The 23,812-nt window shown below is 42.1% G+C and overlaps 1 protein-coding gene across 1 annotated transcript in view; it reads left to right on the top strand.

Moving 5' to 3' along the window:
- The first annotated feature begins 655 nt into the window (after nucleotides 1-655).
- FLVCR1 (FLVCR choline and heme transporter 1) overlaps nucleotides 656-23,812 on the top strand; it is a 41,022-nt gene continuing 17,865 nt past the window's right edge. Inside the window, exons 1-3 of the mRNA XM_008966792.4 lie at nucleotides 656-1,605; nucleotides 6,155-6,299; nucleotides 15,147-15,287. Of these exons, the coding sequence (XP_008965040.4) occupies nucleotides 868-1,605; nucleotides 6,155-6,299; nucleotides 15,147-15,287 (1,024 nt within the window). The 5' untranslated portion in view covers nucleotides 656-867. The remainder of the gene's footprint in view (nucleotides 1,606-6,154; nucleotides 6,300-15,146; nucleotides 15,288-23,812) is intronic.

Below are 23,812 nucleotides of genomic sequence, written 5' to 3'. Positions count from 1 at the left end.
CTCGAACTCCTGGGCTCAAGGGAGACTCCTGTCCGGCCTCCCACAGTCCTGGGATTACAGACGTGGCCACCGAGCCCGGCCCAGCCCTCTACTCAGAGATAACGTCAATGCGCAGGCTTAGGTTGAAGGATTAATGGTCATTAGTGCACCAACAGCCCCTACCTTTAGTGGGCACATCAGCACATTCCACGATTAATCACAGCTCCTCACAGTTGCCTCTAAGTAGTGACACTACCGAAGGACGGGAGTTCCTCCTCCTGCAGTCTGAGGACTTGCACTCTCTAACGGAGTAGATTCCAATAAACTTGCTTCCTTCACTGCGCTCTGTGACTCGCCTCCAATTCTTCCCTGAAGTAGACCCAAGAACCCTCTCTTGGGGTCTGGATCGAGACCCCTTTTTCCAGCAACACAACCCGCGGGGCCGCCTCCCGCCCACCCTCAGGTGCAGGAGACCCGGGGCCATGCATCCTTCCGGGCAGGAAAATGTCAGCCAGCGCTCGCCGGCCGCTTTCCTCCCCCGCCTCCCGCAGTTCTCGCCCGGCAGCTCCCCGACTGGCTCTCGCGCCGGACAAAGGCGCACGCTGATTGGCCGGAGGGCCGTAGTCATGCAGGACGCGCGACTCTAGGGGCGGGACCAGACAAGGGGTGACTGCCGCGTGGCGCGGGGGAGGAGACCTTCATCTGTTCACGCGGTAGCGCGGATTGCGGTTCGCGGCGCGCACCACCGGGGAAGGAGCGGTGGGCCGAGGGGTTGGAGGTGGGGTCCCAGGAGGACCTCGGGCTGTGGGCCGGGAGAGCGGAGTCGGGGAGTGGGGCGGGGGAGCGAGGTGGCGCCGGGGAGCGAGGTGGCGCCGGGGAGCCTGGGATATGGCGCGGCCAGACGATGAGGAGGGGGCGGCGGTGGCGCCCGGACACCCGCTCGCGAAAGGATACCTCCCGTTGCCGAGGGGCGCGCCCGTTGGGAAGGAGAGCGTGGAGCTGCAGAACGGGCCCAAAGCGGGCACCTTCCCGGTGAATGGGGCCCCCCGGGACAGCCTCGCTGCCGCCTCGGGAGTTCTGGGCGGGCCTCAGACTCCACTGGCCCCAGAAGAGGAGACCCAGGCCCGGCTGCTGCCTGCGGGCGCGGGAGCTGAGACCCCGGGGGCCGAGAGCAGCCCGCTGCCCCGGACGGCGCTCTCCCCGCGGCGCTTCGTGGTGCTCCTGATCTTCAGCCTGTACTCGCTGGTCAACGCCTTTCAGTGGATCCAGTACAGCATCATTAGCAACGTCTTCGAGGGCTTCTACGGTGTCACCTTGCTGCACATCGACTGGCTGTCCATGGTGTACATGCTGGCCTACGTGCCCCTCATCTTCCCGGCCACCTGGCTGCTGGACACCAGAGGCCTGCGGCTCACCGCCCTGCTGGGCTCCGGCCTCAACTGCCTGGGTGCCTGGATCAAGTGCGGCAGTGTGCAGCAGCATCTCTTCTGGGTCACCATGTTGGGCCAGTGCCTGTGCTCGGTGGCCCAGGTTTTCATCCTGGGCTTGCCCTCCCGCATCGCCTCAGTGTGGTTTGGGCCCAAAGAGGTGTCCACAGCTTGTGCCACCGCCGTGCTGGGCAATCAGGTAAGTACTGGAGTGGTAGGTGAAAGTCAGATCCTTAAAAGACCGGAAAAAGTCATAGGCCGTGAGAACTATGGCCTGTATGGATGAACTGCCCCAGGAGGTATTTGTCTATAAAAGAGGAGATGAAGCCGTTGAATAGGAGGCCGTCTTGGATTGAAGTGGGCTATTAATTTCTTTGTAAGGACAAAATTTTCCAAACGACCTTGTCATCTTGCTTTGAAAATTACCTATAAAATAATTAACTGGGCCGGGCGCGGTGGCACACACCTGTAATCCCAGCACTTTGGGAGGCCGAGGTGGGTGGATCACTTGAAGTCAGGAGTTCCAGACCAGCCTGGGCAACATGGGGAAACCCCGTCTCTGTTAAAAATACAAAAATTAGCTAGGCCTGCTTGCGGGTATCTGTAGTCCCAGCAACTCAGGAGGCTGAGGCAGGAGAATCTCTTGAACCCGGGAGGTGGAGGTTGCAGTGAGCGGAGATTGCACCTTTGCACTCCAGCTTGGGTGACAGAGTGAGACTCTGTCTCAAATAATAATAATAAACTGTAACCATAATAATAATAATAATAATTAACTGTATTGGCTTGTGTATGCCTAACATGGAAAATTTGTCAATGCAGTAACGAACAAGACTTGGGGTATTATTTTTGTCACCAGTGTATTTGTGAAAGGAAGGTATTGGGTTCTGGGAAGATTGTTTCCATTTTGAGAGGTCATTGTGAACAGCTCCCTTTTAATTTCATATATTAGCAGTCAGCACAGTGCCTGGCACATAAGGGACACATAAATGACTGCTAACCAAAAGTTCTGGGCTGGGCGTGGTGGCTCACGCCTGTAATCTCAGCACTTTGGGAGGCTGAGGCAGGCGGATCACTTGAGGCCAGGAGTCTGAGACCAGCCTGGCCAACATGGCAAAACCAAATACACAAAAATTAGTGGGGCATGGTGGTGCATGCCTGTAATTCCAGCTACTCAGGTGGCCAAGGCATGAGAATCTACATGCTTATTGCTTTATAGTCATTTCCCTTATCTAAAAGTACAGAAGATGGAGTAGGTTGAACTATAGTTGTTTGTCCAAAATAATTTATGACTGATACTTGAGTTGGTTGCATCTGCAGGTTTGGACAGAAGCTATTATAAAGTTTTGTGTGTGTGTGGTTTTTTTTTTTTTTTTTTTTTTTTTTTTTTGTAGAAATGGGGTTTCTCCATGTTGCTCATGCTTGTCTCGAACTGCTGAGCTCAAGCTCTCTGCCCACCTCTGCCTCCTGAAGTGCTGGGATTACAGGTGTGAACCACCACGCCCGGCCATGATTACATTTTATTTGTCACACATCTCTCAGTTTAAATTCATTTTTAAATATTCAGTAGCATTTCTTGATCCCATTTAGAGTTGCCCAGTCACTCTCTTTACATTATTTTACTTTAATTCTCCTTATAGCACTCATCCCTGTCTCATATGTTATTGTTTACATGTTCATATGTTACTTACCTATTACTTTTCTCTTATCCCCACCATTAGATTGTAAGTTTCATGGAAATAGGAATGTGGTCTGAATGTACACAGCTGTATCACCAGCATTTATTACTCTCCATAAAACCATGTTGAATAAATAAAGGAGCTTCAGACTCATACAGATACTGGCCAGCTGGATAGTCTACTTGGATATCTCATGGGAACACACCACTCAAAATTGCTTTCTCCTTGCTCATTTCCCTTTATCTCTAATGCCACTGTCTTGGTTTGGGCCACCCACAGCTCTCACCTAGAGCTTGCTAACTGTCCTCCCTATCTGGAGCCCTTGCTGTCTTCCCTCTGTTCTCGCATTCATCCAGTGTGGTCTTTTACAATGTGCGAATCTGTTCCGGGTACATCCTTACCCCCTGCAGTGGCTTCCATTGTCCTTAGGATAAAATTCAAACACTCTAATGTGACATATGGGACCCTCCAGATCTGCCTTCTGCCAGCCCTTCCACTTTATCTGTCTGCACAACCCCTGTCTCCACAGACATATGCTTTCTCTGCTCTGTGCAGAACTATGCCTACTTACAGTTTCTCACAAGGTCGTGCCCTTTCCCTCCTGGCCTTGTATGTAATGTCCTGTTGGCTTGGAATATTTCTTCACTTGACTAACTCCAATTTCTTATTCAGATCTTTGCTCCTCCAGGAACTTTTTCTGAACCCCATTTCTTTTCATTCTTTTTGATAGCTGAATAATATTTCTATATAAGGTGCTCCCCCAAAGTACTCTCTTAGCTACCATGATCATATGTCCCAGTTTGCTTGGGATAGTCCAGGTGGTACACCTGTTGTCTGGTATGATTACTAATGAAGTCCCTTTCATTCTGAAGAGTATTCTAGATGGATAGTAAATTACGTGGTCTCCCCAGTCTTGGCACTGTTTACGTCTCAATCACAGTACTGTATTACCACCCTCTCTTGTAATTACCAGTTATATTCTTTCTATCTAGCTTTTTGTTTTATTTTTATTTATTTATTTATTTATTTAGAGATGGAGTCTTGCTCTGTCCCCCAGGCTGGAGTGCAGTGGCGCGATCTTGGCTCACTGCAAGCTCTGCCTCCCGGGTTCATGCCATTCTCCTGCCTCAGCCTCCTGTGTAGCTGGGACTACAGGCACCCGCCCCCACACCTGGCTAATTTTTTGTATTTTTTAGTAGAGACTGGGTTTCACCATGTTAGCCAGGATGGTCTCGATCTCCTGACCTCGTGATCCACCCACCTCGGCCTCCCAAAGTGCTGGGATTACAGGTGTGAGCCACCGCACCTGGCCTCTATCTAGCTTTTTGTAAGGGAGCAAATGAAATATTTGATAAGTGTGACTATCTCTGCCTCAGACTCCTTTCTTGGGCCCTTCCTCCTCACGCCCTCCCTCCTAAAAATCTTCCTCCTAAAAACCTTCCTCCATTGAACCTCCTAATAGTTTGATTTTATTTCTTGTGATTATGATATTTAGCCATATTTTTTGTTGAGGTAAAATTCACATAACATAAAACTAACCATTTTAATGTGTACAATTCAGTGGCGTTTAGTACATTTACAGTGTTGTGCAACTGTTACTTCTGTCTAGTTTCAAAACATTTTTATCCACCTGCAAAGAAGGCCCAATACCTACTAAACAGTAACTTCCCCACCATTGCCCCCTCCCCTAGCCTGTGGCAAGTACTAGTTTCCCTTCTCTTTCTGTGGATTGACCTGTTCTGGATATTTCATATAAATGGAATCATACAGTAGGTGACCTTTTTGTGTCTGGCTTCTTTCACTTAGCTTATTTGCAAAGTTCATCCGTGTTGTAGCACTGTATCAGTACTTCATTCCTTTTTAATAGCTGAATAAGATTTCATTGTATGAATATACCACATTTTGTTTATCCATTTATCTGTTGATAAATGGGTTATTTTCACCTTTTGGTTATTGTGGTAATGTGAATAGGGCTGCTATGAACATTCATATGTAATTATTTGTTTGAATTTCTGTTTTCAGTTTTGGGGACATATACCTAGGAGTAGAATTGCTAGGTCATATGGTAATTCTATGTTAAACTTATTAAGGAACTGCCAAACTTGTCTGCAGTGGCTGCACCATTTTATAGTCCCACCAGCCGTATTCAAGGGTTCCAATTTTTCCACATTCTTGCCAACACTTTTATATTGCTATTATTGTTATTATAGTAGCCATGCTACCTGGTGTGGAGTGGTATCTTATGGTTTTGATTCGGGCATGTTTTCAAATGCTTATTGACCGTTTGTATATCTTCTTTGGAGAAATGTCTATTCAAGTCTTTTGCCCATTTTAAAATTGGGATATTGCTTTTTTGTTGTTGAGCTGTAATAGTTCTTTATATATTCTGGAAGCTATACCCTGATCAGATATATAATTTACAAATTTTTCTCATTCTGTAGGTCATCTTTTGTCAGCCTTATTTTACATATTCTTATTCCCCTTTTGTAAGCATCTGCAGGGCAAGGACTGTATATTACACAGCTTTATAATAGCAGCATCACTCAGATGGTAGGAACTCAGTAAATGTTTTTTGGATAGGAGAGATATTGGTGAGCAATTTCCCTTTAACAATACAATAGTAAAAAAGACATTAGAGCATAGTAGTTTAGGCTGGGCGCAGTGGCTCACGCCTGTAATCCCAGCACTTTGGGAGGCCGAGGCGGGCGGATCATGAGGTCAGGAGTTCGACACCAGCCTGACCAACATGGTGAAACCCCGTCTGTACTAAAATACAAAAATTAGCTGGGCGTGGTGGAGTGCGCCTGTAATCCCAGCTACTCAGGAGGCTGAGGCAGGAGAATTGCTTGAACCTGGGAGGGAGAGGTTGTAGTGAGCCAAGATTGCGTCACTGCACTCCAGCCTGGGAGACAGAGTGAGACTTTGTCTCAAAAAAAAAAAAAAAGAACATAATAGTTTAATTTTCAAAGCACCTTTATAAACACTAGCTGTCCTCTTTATGTTCTGTTAATTGCCAGCATTTACTTTTTTCTCTAATGATAATAGCTGTTAACAGGACTATGTGTTTTTCAGCTTGGAACTGCAGTTGGCTTTTTGCTACCACCAGTTTTAGTACCCAACACACAGAATGACACAAATCTCCTGGCTTGTAATATCAGCACCATGTTTTACGGAACATCAGCTGTTGCCACACTTTTATTTATTTTAACAGCAATTGGTAAGTGAATTACTTTCCCTAAAGCTTAAATGAATGCATGATAGAAATTTGAGGATAACTAACTCTGGAAATTTTTGTTGATAATATCTCAAGTGTCATGTGCTTTGTTTCATTCTTCCATGCCCTGTCTTGCTCAGGTAATGAATGCTACAACCCTAGGGATGTTATGGCCCACTACATTTGTTTTCACATTGTGAAGGGTTTGAAGACTAATTCATTTATCCCTCTACTAACTTTTCTTCTTGGTAACTGTTGGTTTCAAATATATTACCTGCCTCCTCTTCCCATATTCGCCTACATGGTCTGCATCTTATGCCTCTTATGCCTACCTAGCCGGGAACAAGTTCTTGCCATGCTTTGAAGTGATGCACGTAGGCTATGGTCTTTCTGGTAATGCTAAATTCTCCCAAGGATTTCCAATTTAACAATTAACTGGATCTGAAAATGTTGACTAGTGAATGGTCCTGGGCAGCAGCAAGCTGTTCAGCAGAATTTCAAACTGTGGCAACTATCTACTTGTTAGGCCACTCCAGCAAAGCACGGCTGCCACCACTCGTCACTGAGTCCTCTCGTCTGAGCCTGTCTCTTGAAGCAGTCAGTCAAAATCAACTGCAAGCAGCCATCATCAGTTTGGAAGAAGCTTTGGGAAGGTCTGCTTTTTAAAGTTTATTTTTAATGGGAAACTTTTGATTTCAGGGAAAAGGATAGGTAAGGTTTATTTAAGTAATATAGCTGCTAGCATAACTATAATATTGCCCTTTAGGCACTCATCTGAAATTGATTTGAAGAGGAAAAGAACTAATAAAGTTGAAATGCCATCTTTTAATCATTCAAATTTATAATTTCATTATAGCTGGAGTTTTAAATTTATATACTAGTTTTTACAATGGCTATAATAGTAATGGAAAATTCATATTTTGTGATCTCCAGATATAAAATTCTTAGTTTTCAAAGAAATGTATGCTGAAGATTCTAGAGTGTTTGGGTAGAGACTGCCTTGGTAGATGAACTGCAGGATCCAGGTACAGGAAGCTCAGCCCACGTACTTAATTTCCCTTAATATAATGAGCAGAATGTTCTCCTGGTAACATATGAAGTATTCAAACATGTCTAATCCACTTGTTGGTTTTTGTTTTCAGTTAGTTATGGAGTGGCATATTTGTAATGTGCAGACTACTAAGAAGGACACATTATTCCTATCCTATTTTAGCAGTTTAGCAAAGTTTTAAAAGAAATTTGTATTCTTAAAAAAAAAACACCAAAATTCTTTTTTTTTTTTATTATAAGTTTTAGGGTACATGTGCACAACATGCAGGTTTGTTACATATGTATACATGTGCCATGTTGGTGTGCTGTACCCATTAACTCGTCGTTTACATTAGGTATATCTCCTAATGCTATTCCCCCCCCCGCCCCCCATCCCACAATAGGCCCCGGTGTGTGATGTTCCCCTTCCAGTGTCCATGTGTTCTCATTGTTCAGTTCCCACCTATGAGTGAGAGCATGCGGTAAAAACACCAAAATTCTTAAGTCTACTTTTCTGGTAGCCATGTTTGATTTGCTAGATGAAATAGGAAATACATTTTGCATAAATGGACCTTCCATTTGCAATAGGGATTTTTTTTTTTTTTTTTTTTTTTTTTTTTTTTTTTTTTTTGAGACAGAGTCTCACTCTGTCACCCAGGCTGGAGTGCAGTGGCATGATCTCAGCTCACTGAAACCTCTACCTCCCAAGTTCAAGTGATTCTCCTGCTTCAGCCTCCCAAGCAGCTGGGCTTACAGGCATGCACCACCATGCCAGCTAATTTTTGTATTTTCAGTAGAGACAGGGTTTCACAATGTTGGTCAGGTTGGTCTCGAACTCCTGACCTCAAATGATCCACCTGCCTCAACCTCCCAAAGTGCTGGGATTATAGGCATGAGTCACCAGGCCCGGCCAGCAATAGGGATTTTTAAAGTATAGAATTCTCTCTCTTTTTTTTTTTTTTTATCAAGACGGAGTCTCGCTCTGTCACCCAGGCTGGAGGGCAGTGGCGCTATCTGGACTCACTGCAATCTCTGCCTCCTGGGTTCAAGCAGTTCTCGTGCCTCAGCCTCCCTCCCTGGGATTACAGGCGTTTGCCACTGCGCTTGGCTAATTTTTGGGGTTTTTTTTTTTTTTTTTTTTTTGAGACAGAGTCTTGCTCTGTCAGCCAGGCTGGAGTGCAGTGGCGCAATTTCGACTCACTGCAACCTCTGCCTCCCAGGTTCAAGGGATTCTTGTGCCTCAGCCTCCCAAGTAGCTGAGATTACAGGCGCGTGCCACCATGCCTGGCTAATTTTTGTATTTTTAGTAGAGACGGGGTTTCACCATGTTGGCCAGGCTGGTCTCGAACTTCTGACCTCAGGTGATCTGCCCTCCTTGGCCTCCCAAAGTGCTGGAATTACAGGCATGAGCCACCGAGCCCGGCCTTTTTTGTGTGTTTTTAGTAGAGATGGGGTTTCACCATGTTGGCCAGTCTGGTCTCGAACTCCTGACCTCAAATGATCTGCCTGCCTCGGCCTCCCAAAGGGCTGGGATTACTGGTGTGAGCCACTGCACCCGGCCAAAATTCTCTTTCTTTTGATTACTTTTGTGTCTTCACATAAATTCTGATTTTCCTTTTTTTTTTTTTTAAATCCTCTTCAATTGCTTGTCTCAGAAAGAAGTGAGAAAGTAAGAGATTGCATGTAAGATATCACGAAATCATACATGTGATGTGTGTATGTTTAAACTGCTACAAATAAAAGACCTTTACTTGTTGAAGGAGGGAGACCAAGAATGATAATAATAGGTATGACTATTGGCATATTACCCTTTGTTATTTGAGAAATTAAAAGAGATCTGATTATGTACTTAACTAATTATGTACTCATGGCCTACAGGTAGAGAGTGGAAATAGAAATGAGGGGAAAATAATGGGAAATATGGCATTAAACAAAGGCTCTTTGTCAACTTTTGCTTGGAGGACTCTAATTTTAATTTTATGATCCCAAGCATATTATAAAAGCAAGATAGTATACAGCTGTGATATGAAAGTCTTAAGTTGAAAATTGTGACATTTAAATAGAACACATACTTGTTTTCCTCATTCCCAAATATTTGCTATTGAGCAAACTTTGGATTACTTAAAAAAATCCATACCAAATAAAGTTCCTTAATTACTAAAAGGTGATTTTACTTCTCTCTGAATTCTATCCATACTTACTTTGGAAGTCCCACCACGTCCTCATAAAATAATTTAATTTTGTTGAGATTTTTCTGCAACGTGACATGTACTAAATTGATACTCAGCAGTCTGCTTAAAATATTGTCTCAAAGGTTCATGCCATGTAACTGTTCCTCTCCTTCATGGAGCTTATATTGAGTATAATCCATCTAGTGTTTCCAGGAATTAACCCAAGCATTCCACTGAATTTCACACTAATACCCTATTCCTATTAGGTGAATTCTATTATAGCCTCAAACATTTGGTTTGTTGGTATGTGCCAAACATGTTTGGAGGCTCACTACATGCTGTATCTCATTTAATCCTCATGACTCTGTGAGGAGGGTACCAATAGTATTCCCATTTTATAGATGAGGAAACTGAGGCACAGAATTTAGTTAAATCTAATTTGTCCAAGGTTATAGTAAACACTGAAGGTCAGATTTAAGCCTAGACAATTTAACTCCCTATATAAAAGTTACAGATAAAAAATAACATTTTAATTTTTACTGAGCCTTATTTTTTGTTCGAATTCAGATTCTTGCATAAGTGGTAATGCTGTTGTATTTAAAAGCTGTTCTTGTGCAGCAGAGCAGTAAACTATGTCATTTAACTCATGTGTCAATTAAAATACTTTCCTGATTCACTAAAATGAGTGGATGACAGAAGCCAAAAGTAATCACAATAAAAATATTTAATATTAATGTGCTTAAACACATAAGCATATAATGTGTGCATAATTTTACTTTTTTTTTTTTTTTTTTTTTTTGAGATGGAGTCTCGCTCTTTCACCCAGACAGGAGTGCAGTGGCGCGATCTTGGCTCACTGCAAGCTCTGCCTCCCGGGTTCACACCATTCTCCTGCCTCAGCCTCCCGAGTAGCTGGGACTACAGGCACCCGTCACCGCGCCCGGCTAATTTTTTGTATTTTTAGTAGAGATGGGGTTTCACCGTGTTAGCCAGGATGGTCTCGATCTCCTGACCTCATGATTCGCCCACCTCAGCCTCTCAAAGTGCTGGGATTACAGGTGTGATAATTTTACTTTTAATTCTTTTTTAAGAGATGGGGTCTCGCCCTGTCACCCAGGCTGGAGTGCAGTGGCACAATCTCAGCTCACTGCACCCTTGATCTCCTGGCCAGGCTTAAGCAATCTTCCTACCTCAGCCCTCTGAGTAGCTGGGACTACAGGTGTGTGCTATCATGCCTGGCTATTTTTTATATTTTTTGTAGACAGGGTTTCACCATGTTGCCCAGGCTGTTCCCAGCTTGCCTTGGGCTCCCAAAGTGCTGGGATTACAGGCATGAGCCACCATGCCCAGCTGCTTTTGATTCTTAATTCAAGATATCTATAAACTTTATTTTATTTTATTTTATTTTGAGACAGAGTTTAGCTCTTGTTGCCCAGGCTGGAGTGCAGTGACGCGATCTCCGCTCACCGCAACCTCCGCCTCCCGGATTCAAGCCATTCTGCTCAGCCTCCCGAGTAGCTGGAATTACAGGCGTGCACCACCACACCCGGCTAATTTTGTATTTTTAGTAGAGGCAGGGTTTCTCCATGTTGGTCAGGCTGGATTCAAACTCCTGACCTCAGGTGATCCGCTTGTCTCGGCATCCCAAAGTGCCGGGATTATAGGCGTGAACCACCATGCCTGGCCCGGCTGCATACTCTTAACAGAAATACATTTAACTTAGTCTGTAAGAATTTCAAATTCCTGAGGCAGTCTCTGATTTTTTTAAATAAATATTCCTCGAAAAAAGACAATATATTTTGTGTTGCACTTGATAATTACAGAATTATTTTACATATATTGTATCATGTAATCTTCATAACAGCTTGCTATTGTTATTTACATTTTATCGATGAGAAAGCTGTAAAGGTGAGAGACAGAAGTTTACTTCCTCAAAGTCATACAGTGAGCTGAGGCAGAGCCAGGATTCAAACATTTGTTTGTCTTATAATAACCTAATATATGTAATATATGCCTGAATCACACAGGGACAAATAACAAAATTTTAAAAATGTTAAAATACGGTTTTAAAATGTAAAAGTAGCCCTAAACAGCAATAGATTTGCAACGTATTCATCACAGGAGGAAAAGTTTGAATGTGGTGCTCGAGAATATTTTGGCTACTTTATAAGACTAACGCCAGAAGTGGAGAATAACTGCTTCAAATAATCAGTTGTTTTATTGGTGCAAATTTTTGGTTGGGAGAAGACAATAGAAAGCTATTATTTTTCTGTTTCAAAGGAGAAAGAAGAAGCCATATATCATCCTTTGAAAGTAGCAGTTAGGTGTAAACAAGGCCATAGATCCATGGTTTTTTGTTTCTCTTTCTTCAAGTAGACTTAAGTTCGACTTTCCTACAACATGTAGCTGGTAAATACAGGCTTGATTTTTGCCAAAAGATAGTTGGACTTCCTGAAACTAACAGATAACTCTTGTATTCAAAAAATAAATGTAATGGATTTAAAGACTGGTAAGAAGTATTTTCTTTTCTTTTCATTTTTGAGACACAGTTTCACTCTGTCGCCCAGGCTGGAGTGCAGTGGTGCGACCTTGGCTCACAGCAACCTCCGCCTCCTGGGTTCAAGTGATTCTCCTGCCTCAGCCTCCTAGCTGGGATTAAGGTGCCCACCACCCCTGGCTAATTTTTGTGTTTTTAGTAGAGACAAGTTTTTGCCATGTTGGCCAGGCTGGTCTCCAACTCTTGACCTCAGGTGAGTTGCCTGCCTCAGGCCTCCCAAAGTGTTGGGATTAGAGGCGTGAGCCTCTGCACCCAGCCAGAAGTCAGAAATATTTTCATTTTTGCATTTCAGTTCAGATTTGGGCCATTTAGATTTATTTTGCCATGGTAAATAAAAAAGTAAGAGACTTAAGATTCATTAAATACCCATGACTACCTTGTAAGCATAGTTTTTATTTTCTGAAACTTTGTTTTATAACTATGTGAGTTCTGCATTACCAATCTTAGTAAGAAGAGATATTTCCTATCTGATTAGGATACAAAGAGACTCAGGAAAAGACAACAGACATCCTAACAGTACAAGATCAGATAGAATGAAAGGAAGAGGAGGATTTGCAACTTAAACCTTTTATGTGTACCAGCCTTCCAATGTAAGGATATTAAAAAGTAAATATTTATGAGTTATATCTCCTCTTTAATTAGTTGTAAGATCTGTAAAAAGAGAAGTATATTTTAGTTTGATAAGTTTTAGTTATATCACAGTTAATGTGTTGGTCAGCAATGAACTGTAATTTAAAAAATTTTTAGCAGCAAACAGGAAAATTAGAGAATTATAGTATTTCATGGAAATTTTAAGGGTCATTTCTTACTTTCCCAGTGATTGTTTCTCCCTGGCTGGTTTTCAAAAGCATTTGGGGAGTTTCGTGTTTAAAACAGTTTCTTTGGCTTCATCCTGGAGTTTCTGATTCATCGAGCCTTGGGTAGAATCTCAAAATCTGTATTATTTTTAATTTCCAAATGATTCCAGTTGCTAGGTCCATCAGATCTAACCCTCTTTCAAACACAAAGCAGGTCTTCCTTGTTGGAAGAAAGAAATAGCCAATTAAAAAAAAATCCTAATTTCTATTAAAAAAAAATTTTTTTCTTGCTGTCTGGCTGAAAATGGCAGAAAAATCCTAATTTCTAAAAAAAATTCCTAAACAATATTATTTACTGAATCCATTTACCTTCTTTTTTCTTTCTGTTTCTTTTTGTTTGTTTTGTTTTTTGAGACAGTCTCACTCCGTTGCCCAGGCTGGAGTGCAGTAGCACAATCTCAGCTCACTGCAACTTCCACCTCCTGGGTTTGAGCAATTCCTGCCTCAGCCTCCTAAGTAGCTGTAACTACAGGCATGTGCCACCATTAATGCCTGGCTAATTTTTGTATTTTTTTGTAGAGACGGGGTTTCACCATGTTGGCCAGGCTGGTCTCAAACTCCTGACCTCAAATGATCCACCTGCCTCGGCCTCCCAAAGTGCTGGGATTACAGGTGTGAGCCACTGTGCCGGGCTTCTTTTTTCTTTTTGAATTTACCCTGTTTCATCAATCTTGAGGTATACCTTTTTCATGAAATCTCTGAAATCAAGATGCCTTTAATAATCAGTGGCATCTAACATTTGTGGTAATTGAGATATGGTTATGTGAAAACCTTCTATTGATACCTGGCAAGATCATTGACTGCAAGTATTAGAGTATCTTAGATTCAATGAAGTACAGTATTTTCCTTCTATTGTAGTTAACAATTTTGAGAGAGTTTAAAGTTTTGAGTCAATACAAAGTCTAGATTTTAATTTCTGCTGTACCATATTTTAGCAGTTCAGCCCTTCTGTAAATAGTTTTTTGTGTTTTTTGTTTGTTTTTTACAGACAAGGTCTTGCTTTATCACCTAGGCTAGAGTGTAGTGATATGATCCCAGCTCACTGCAGCCTGTATTCCTGGGCTCAGTGAAGCGATCCTGAAGCGATCCTCTCGCTTCAGCCTCGCAAGTAGCTAGGATTACAGGTGCATGCTGCCATGCATAGCTAGTTTAAACAATTTTTTTCTAGAGACAGTCTTGTACAAGTGATGGACCCACTTTGACCTCCCAAAGTGCTGAGATTACAGAAGTGAGCACCATGCCTGACCTGTGAATTAGTCTTGACTTCTGGTTAGCCTAACCCTAAAGAAATCTCTCTCTAGTCATTTTTTATGGAAAGTTGGTCGATCTTTCCTGCACAGCAAAAAGGTGGTCTCTAGATGTTGTCTGCCTGGGATGGCTGTGAAATTTCTAACTAGAAATGGATAGCGCTAAAACTTAGAGTGTCAGACACCATATACCACCACACTTTTATGTCTCTTAGCTCTACCCCTGTACTTTCCATATGCAGCTCAAGTGAGTTAGCAAGACCTAGCTCTGCTTCCATGAATCTACCTGGAGTTTTTCAATCCCAGAGGTGCAGTTGGATCAGATGATAAACTTTATATCACATTTCAGAAGAAAATGGTTACTAACTCAAGTCCTTTAAAAGTTCAATAGTATATTGGCTTCCTCATATCTGATTTTTTATTTATTTTCCTTTTTTTTGTTTTGAGACAGGGTCCTGCTCTGTTGCCCAGGCTGGAGTGCAATGGTGCAATCACAGCTTACTGCAGCCTTGACCTCCCAGGCTCAAGGGTTCTTCCCCCTTCAACCTCCCAAAGAGCTGGGATTACAGGCATGAGCCACTGTGCCCAGCCTTCATGTTTATCTCTAATTACAAATTGAACTGAATTTAAAAGTAGAATTGTTGAATATTTAATGTAGTAAAAATTAGTCTTTCTTTGGTAAAAATAGAATAATCAGTAGGCAAGGTTGTGGCATATTATTGATGGTTTTGCAGTTCACTTATATGAATTGGCCATATCTCTGAGTTTTAGTCAGTTTCAGAGAACTGAGATGACAGTGTTAAACTATTCTTCACTTAGAAATCAGTGAAAATGAAAACCCTTACCATAAAAGACTTATATACCTCTTTAAACTTAAACTGTATTCTGTCTGCTCACTAAGAATGATACATATAATTACATATTGTAATATATAACAACATATTGTATATATATTAAATATACATAATCCTTTTCGTGTATATTCTCAGCCTTCAAAGAAAAACCTCGGTATCCACCAAGTCAGGCTCAAGCAGCTCTTCAAGACAGTCCCCCTGAAGAGTACTCCTATAAGAAATCAATAAGAAACCTGTTTAAAAACATTCCTTTTGTCCTTCTGTTGATCACTTATGGTAAGTGGTTTTCTTGTACTTTCTTTAATGTCTGTGTGAGCCTTTCAGCATTGTGGATTCTTTTCATTTAACCTAGTGGTTTGAACTTCAATGAGATTGGCCTGTTAACTCTACAGCATAATCATGAACTTAAACTAAAAGCAGAAAATCCAGGATGGATCTTCTTACATATTTTTAAAAATAATAATTTTTAAAAGGTAGTTTTTGGCCAGGCATGATGGCTCATGCTGGTAATCCTAGCACTTGAGTTGGCCGAGGTATGTGGATCACTTGATGTCAGGAGTTGCATGTCAGGACTAGCATGGTGAACACGGTGAAACCCCATCTCTACTAAAAATACAAAAATCAGCTGGGCATGGTGGCACACGCCTGTAATCCCGGCTACTCAGGTGGCTGAGGCAGGAGAATCGCTTGAACCTAGAAGGCAGAGGTGGCAGTGAGCCAAGATTGCGCCACTGCACTCCAGCCTGGGCAATAGAGTGAGACTATCTCAAAAAAAAAAAAAAAAGAAAGAAAAGAAAAGTAGTTCTCAAATAGAGAAACTCGGTCTTCTTTTGTGAGTTCTCATGGAGTATTTTAGGCCATTTGTGAACTATAGTTATCCTGATGTAAGCAGGTGGGAAATGCTATCAACAATACTTTTCTTTGACACTGTGCAAGCTGGCATCTGTTTTGATTACTCAGTCAAAAGTGGACATTAAGGAACTCACCTTAACCAGTTCTGACATCTAAGAAAATTCTCTCTCTCCACATCTTTCAGGATAGCTGACAGGTATTCATCCTGACACTGTAGCTTTGACTGCAGACACCAACACACTTGGTTTTCTTCAGAGTTTTCTGACGGTTCATTCTTTGTTTCTTGTGTTAACACCATTTACATGAACACCAGCACTCCCTATTTCTGTCTTACTTGCCTCCAGAAATCACTCACTGCTATTCTCTGTTTCACATTTTTTGGGGATACACACTTTAGTACATAAATGTTTTACAAGTTGTAACCAATTAAGTCCGGACCTAAACTATTTTTATCAGGATTAGTTCCTTTTTTTTTCAGTAGAAATTGCTAATCACCAAAGTTGAACATTTAATCTAATTCCTATATACCCATATCCTGTGTATGGCATCATCCAGCTTCAACAGTTATCAATATTTTGCCATTCTTGCTTCATCTATTTCCTCCAGTTTTTTTCCTGGAATGTATTTTTTTAAGACGGAGTTTTGCTCTTGTTGCCCAGACTGGAGTGCAGTGGCACAATCTCAGCTCATTGCAACCTCTGCCTCCCGGGTTCAAGCAATTCTCCTGCCTCAGCCTCCCAAGTAGCTGGGATTACAGGCCCCCACAACCATGCCTGGCTAATTTTTCATATTTTTAGTAGAGAAGGGGTTTCACCATGTTGGCCAGGCTGGTCTCAAACTCCTGACCACAGGTGATCTGCCCGCCTTGGCCTCCGAAAGTGCGGGATTACAGGCGTGAGCCAAAATGCCCGGCCTTTCCTAGAATATTTTAAAGCAAATCCCAGGTGCCATATCTCATCCTTACATGTTAATACTTTTGCATGACATAGTTCATTTTCTTACTTTTGCTGGTTATCTCTTTGTTTAGGTTAAACCTAAAATTCCTAATTAGATATAGAGAAAATATAGTGGCTTATTGTTAAATAGTAGAGCAAATTCATTTCTTTTGCCTGTCATTTAATTTTCTTTTTTCCTTTTTTTTTTTTTTTTGAGATGGAGTTTCTCTCTGTCACCCAGGTTGGAGGACAGTGGTATGATCTCGGCTCACTGCAACCTCCACCTCTCAGGTTCAAGCAATTCTCCTGCCTCAGCCTCCCTAGTAGCTGAGATTACAGGCACATGCCACCACACCCAGCTAATTTTTGTTTTTTTAGTAGAGGCGGGGTTTCACCATGTTGACCAGGCTGGTCTCAAACTCCTGACCTTGTGATCTGCCCACCTTGGCCTCCCAAAATGTTGGGATTACAGGCGTGAGCCACTGCATCTGGCTTGGCTTTTTTCTTATCACTCTTTTATCACTCACTTTCCCAATACAAAATTCTCTTTCAGCCACACTTATAACCAACCCTGTCACAGACGTACACACACACACACACACACACACACACAGACACATCTCCACATGCATATACACTGTTAATTCTAGTCTCTGTAATTTTGTGCCAATATTTCTTTTACCGGAAATGTGCTTCTTTTTTCTGTAAGCAATCCTATAAGAGCTGGCTTAATGTTTGCCTCACTTATTGTTCATTTTCGTGTTCCTTCTTTTATTTATTCCATCAATAGCTATCAAATACCAACTAAATGTATAGTAGTGCTCTAGATGCCTTGTGGCTAGAAAGAGGCATGATATATGATTTCTGCCCATAGGAAATTGATCATCTAATTGGGGAGATAATATAAACATCTGAAAAGTAACAATATAGTCGGTATTTATCAAAAGGATAACAACACAAGATAAGTTGTATGGCAAGTGCATGCTGAAGCCCTTCATTGAGGCCTATCATTGAGAAAGGATAAATGAAGGGAAGCCCTAGGGATGGCAGGGAGAGTCTCACAGAAGGGAGTGGTTGAGCTGGGCCTTGAAGAGAGGGTTGGATTTGAATAGACAAAGGGGAGGAAGAAAATGGCACCAGCGAGGGTGTTAGATGGTGCCTTCAGTGAATACTCAGGTATCTGTGGAGTTTTGGTGTCTTTGATACCACATCACTTAATACTTACTGGGGCCGGGCACAGTGGCTCACTCCTGTAATCCCAACACTTTGGGAGGCCAAGGTGGGTGGATCACTTGAGGCCAGTTCAAGACCAGCCTGGCCAATGTGGCAAAACCCCATGTTTACTAAAAATACAAAAATTAGCTGGGCATGGTGGGTGCGCACCTATAGTCCTAGCTACTCGGGAGGCTGAGGCAGGAGAATCGCTTGAACCCAGGAGGCAGAGGTTGCAGTAAGCTGAGATCGTGCCACTGCACTCCAGCCTGGGTGACGGAGCAAGACTCCATCTGAGAAAAAAAAAAAACAAAAAACTTGACTATACATAAAAATGATTAAGTTAATTGCAATCTTGGTTTTACTGGTCTCTCAGTCTGTCACCCAGGCTGGAGTGCAGTGGCGTGATCTTGGCTCACTGCAACCTCCACCTCGCAGGTTCAAGCAATTCTCCTGCCTCAGCTTCCCGAGTAGCTGGGACTACAGGTGTGTGCTACCACACTTGGCTGATATTTGTGTTTTTAGTAGAGATGGGGTTTTGCCATATTAGCCAGGTTGGTCTCGAATTCCTGACCTCAGGCATCACCTAGGTATTAAGCCTAGCATCCATTAGCTATTATTTCTGATGCTCTTCCTCCCCCAAACCCCAAAGGTCCCAATGTGTGTTATTTCCACCCCTCGTGCACCATGTGTCCATGTGTTCTCATCATTCCGCTCCCACTTATAAGTGAGAACATGTTGTGGTTGGTTTTCTGTTCTTGCCTTAGTTTGCTGAGAATAACTGCTTCCAGCTCCATCCATGTCCCTGCAAAGGACATGATCTCATTTCTTTTTTTTTTTTTGAGATGGAGTTTCACTCTTATTGCCCAGGCTGGAGTGCACACAATCTCGGCTCACTGCAACCTCCGCCTCCCAGGTTCAGGTGATTCTCCTGCCTCAGCCTCCCGAGTAGCTGGGATTACAGGCAAGTGCCAACACGTCCAGCTAATTTTTGTATTTTTAGTAGAGACAGGGTTTCACCATGTTGGCTAGGCTGGTCTCGAACTCCTGACCTCAGGTGATTCACCGCCTCAGCCTCCCAAAGTGCCAAGATTACAGGTGTGAGCCACCGCGCCCGGCCTGATCTCATTTCTTTTTGGCTGCATAGTATTCCATGGTGTAAACATACCACATTTTCTTTATCCAGTCTATTATTGATGGGCATTTGGGTTGATTCCGTGTCTTTGCTATTATGAATAGTGCTGCAGTGAACATACATGTGCATGTATCTTTATAATAGAATGATTTATATTCCTTTGGGTGTGTACCCAGTAATGGGATTGATGAGTCAAATGGTATTTCTCCTTCTATGTCTTGGAAATTGTCACACTGTCTTCTACAATGGTTGAATTAATTTATACTCCCTCCAGCAGTGTAAAAGTGTTCCTTTTTCTCCACAACCTTGCCAGCATCTGTTGTTTCTTGACATTTTAATAATCGTCATTCTGACTGGCATGAAATGGTATCTCATTGTGGTTTTGATTTGCATTTCTCTAATTATCAGTGATGTTGAGCTTTTTTTCCATGTTTCTTGGCCACATAAATGTCTTTTTTTTTTTTTTTTTGAGAGAGAGTCTCGCTCTGTCGCCCAGGCTGGAGTGCAGTGGCATGATCTTGGCTCACTGCAAGCTCTGCCTCCCGGGTTCACACCATTCTCCTGCCTCAGCCTCCTGTTGTTTATATTATATTTTAATATAAACAATAGATGTTTATATTATCTCCCCAGTTAGATGATCAATACTCCCTCCCGAGTAGCTGGGACTACAGGCACCCGCCACCATGCCCGGCTAATTTTTTGTAATTTTTAGTAGAGACGGGGTTTCACCATGTTAGCCAGGATGGTCTCGATGTCCTGACCTCATGATCTGCCTGCCTCAGCCTCCCAAAGTGCTGGGATTACAGGCGTGAGCCACCGCGCCTGGCCATAAATGTCTTCTGAGAAGTGTTTGTTCATGTCCTTTGCCCACTTTTTAATGAGGTTTTTTTTTCTTGTAAATTTAAATTCCTTGTAGACTCTGGATAATTAGATCTTTGTCAGGTGGATAAATTGCAAACATTTTCTCCCATTCTGTAAGTTGTCTGTTCACTCTGATGATAGTTTTTTTTTTTTTTTTGCTGTGCAGAAGCTCTTTAGTTTAATTAGGTGCCAATGAATGAACTTTCTGAACCTGATAAAGCTTATCTACAAAGACCCTATAGCAAATATTATACTAAAGGCAAACGTTAGAGCCATTATCCTTAAGAATCAATAAGAAGTATCCTTAAGGATATTTATTGTCATCACTTCTGTTCAACATCTAACTGGAGGTCCTGGCTGGCTCAGTAACACAAGAAAGAAGAAAAGGTATACGAAACAGAAAAAAGGTGTTATTGCTCATAGTATGATTCTGCATATCAGAGGTCAGCAAACCATGACCCATGAGCCAAATCTGGCCATTGCCTGTTTTTATATTAAAGTTTTGTTTGTCTACATATTGTCTATAGCTGCTTTTGAACTACCAGGGCAGAGTTGAGTAGTGACATTAGTTACATTAGAGACCGTATGTCCTACAAAGCTAACAAAGGTTTACTACCTGGTCCTTTACAGAAAATGTTTAGTGATCACCCATCTATTAAAATAATACAAGAGAGACCAGGCGCGGTGGCTCACGCCTGTAATCCAAGAACTTTGGGAGGCCGAGGCGGGCGGATCACGAGGTCAGGAGATCGAGACCATCCTGGCTAACATGGTGAAACCCCGTCTCTTCTAAAAATACAAAAAATTAGCCGGGCATGGTGGTGGGTGCCTGTAGTCCCAGCTACTCGGGAGGCTGAGGCAGGAGAATGGCGTGAACCTGAGAGGTCCGCCTCTCAGTGAGAGGCACTTGCAGTGAGTCTGCTTGCAGTGAGCTGAGATCGCACCACTGCAACTCCAGCCTGGGCGACAGAGTGAGTCTCCGTCCCAAAAAAAAAAAAAAAAAAAAATACAAGAGAACCTAGAGACAACTATTAAAACTAATAAGAATGAGTTAGCAAAGTTACTAAATAGCTGACAATGTGAAAATATCAATTGCATTCCTATGTATTTATAGGTATTGTATTCCTATGAAAAGATATCTTTTATAATAGCAACTAAAACTATAAAGATATCTTAGAATAAATACACCAAAAGAACTTCATAGAGAAAATTAGAAAACATTGAAAGGAATAAAGGGAGACCTGCATCCTAGGCAATGTGGCAAAACCTCATCTCTACAAAAAATACAAAAATTAGCCAGACACGGTGGTCTGTGCCTGTAGTCCCAGCTACTTGTGGGGCTAAGATAGGAGGATTGCTTGAGCCCAGGAGGTCAAGGCTGCAGTGAGCTGTGTTTGTGCCACTGTACTGCAGTCTGGGTGACAAAGTGGGATCCTGTCTCAAAAAAAAAAAGACCTAAATAATTTATTTTTTCTCCAGCCACCTCTCCCCTAAATAATTTAAATGGAGGGATATACCATGTTATAAAAGATTTAAGATTATAAGGATGCCAGTTAATCCTTACAGGACCACTGTGTTATCAAATGCCAGTTGTAGATTTGGATTGATTTTTTAAAAACCAGATACAGAAACTGCTTAGGAAATTAAAGAGTTTATTTGTTGAAGGAATTATAAGGAGGAAGGAGTTGGGAAACACTGGAGAGTTCAACAGTATTTTCTGATAAAGTTCGAGTAGTTTCTCGACTTCATGTTCTTCACCAAAGGGGTCCAGAGTTAGGGATCATAATGTTTGCGTGAGGGTCACAGCATACCTTTTAGACATGTCCCTGTCCCCCCTCCATGCCTAATATGATATATATAAGCTTGGAGCAGTCTTGCTTGTGGGATACTCTGGATAAGGAATAATACTTCTAGAATAGAGCTTCGGGATCATATATGCAGTGTCCCAAACTCAGGACCCAAATGGACTAAGATAAAATTTTTTTTTGGAAAAAAATTATCTGTAATAAAGTCTATAATATAAATAGATGTCTTTATAGACTCTGTTGACCAAGCTGGAGTGTAGTGGTGTGATCTCTGCTCACTGCAGCCTTCACCTCCTGGGTTCAAGCAATTCTTATGCCTCTGGCTCCGGAGTAGTTGAGACTACAGGGACGCACTACTATGCCCAGCTAATTTTTTGTATTTTTAGTAGAAATGGGGTTTTGCCATGTTGCCCAGGCTGGTCTCAAATTCCTGACCTCATGTGATCCATCCACCTTGGCCTCCCAAAGTGCTGGGATTACAGGCATGAGCCACCACACCCGGCCAAATTTTTTTTTTTTGAGGTTGCACTATTTGGAGAAAAGATGATTCCTTACTATCCCAACTGTTGCTGTTTGCTCTCTGAAACTTAGATACCATACTCTAGGTTCAGATAACATAGTATTTTTTTTTTTTGGCTGTTATAATTCTTCATCCAAATTTTTGCTATCCTTATTTCAGTACGTATTAGATTCAAAGTCACCATAGGGTGCAGTGCAGTAGAGTACACTCAGGCCTGAGCACAGGCCTCATTTGTTATCCTCATCTTCCGCAGGCTAACCCAGCGTGGACCACGTGCATTCTTGAGCTCAGTGGGAAGTTGAATAACAAAGGCCAGTTACCCAGGTGTTTTTGATAAGTGTTGTTAACAAGTTTTTAGACGAGCTATAGGTCTCATCCTTTAATCGCCAGTTTAAACAGGGATTGTAATGGAACAAACCAACTGTAAAAATTCCTGTGAGTGAAGTAAGGGCCAAGAACAGCAAAGATAATTTTGATGAAGAACATGGTGAGGGACTCATTCTTAGTTATCAAAATTTATAAATCTATGGTAATTAAGATGCCATGAGTAAGGGATAGACATCAGATCACTGGAACAGAATAGAGAGCCCAGAGACCTACCTTGGGTGTCACTTGACCTAGGCTAGCTTATATTAATCCTGCTGGCCAGGTGCAGTGGCTCATGCCTGTAATTCCAGCACTTTGGTAGGACAAGGTAGGCGGATCACCTGAGGTCAGGAATTCAAGACCAGTGTGGCCAACATGGTGAAACCCGGTCTCTAATAAAAATACAAAAATTAGCCGGGTGTGTTGGTGGGCGCCTGTAATCCCAGCTACTCAGGAGGCTGAGGCAGGAGAATCACTTGAGCCTGGCAGATGGAGGTTGCAGTGAGCCGAAACTGCTATTTCACTCCATCCTGAGCAACAGAGTGAGACTCCTTATTAAAAAAATAAATAAATAAAGAAGTCCTGCTAAAAAACTTCAGTGGCCTGAAACATGAAAAGTTTATTTCTTGCTAAAACTGCATGTCCAGTGTGAATTGACAGCTAGTTTCTGCTCATCAAAGTTACTCAAGGATACAGCCTGACATCTCTGTAAATGCTTCCATGATTACTAAGGCAGAAAACAGGGAATGTCACCTTTGCTTATATTTAAAGTCATGTTGCCATGCCTAGAAAAATAAAAACTAGAATATTTGCAAACTGCTCTAATAACTAGTACATTATACATATAGGAAAACTTGAGGTTTTGCAGAAGAGGAACTGTTTGGTAAATTGTCCCAGGATAATTGATTGTCCATATGGGAAAAATAAACTAAAATTAGATCTCTACATCATACCATGCATAAAAATGAATTGTAGTAGAGACCAAAGAGTAAAAATAAGAACTTTAAAGTTTTAGGAACAAATATAGGAGACCATCTTTAGTATTCCCAAAGAATTTCTTTGTCTTTTTTTTTTTTTTTTTTTGAGACAGAGTCTCACTCTGTCGAATTTCTTTT

The sequence above is a fragment of the Pan paniscus genome, chromosome 1, assembly GCF_029289425.2.
Source record: "Pan paniscus chromosome 1, NHGRI_mPanPan1-v2.0_pri, whole genome shotgun sequence".
Lineage (NCBI taxonomy): Eukaryota > Metazoa > Chordata > Mammalia > Primates > Hominidae > Pan > Pan paniscus.
Note: the sequence above shows the minus strand (reverse complement) of the source record. Positions and strands in the feature narration are given on the sequence as shown.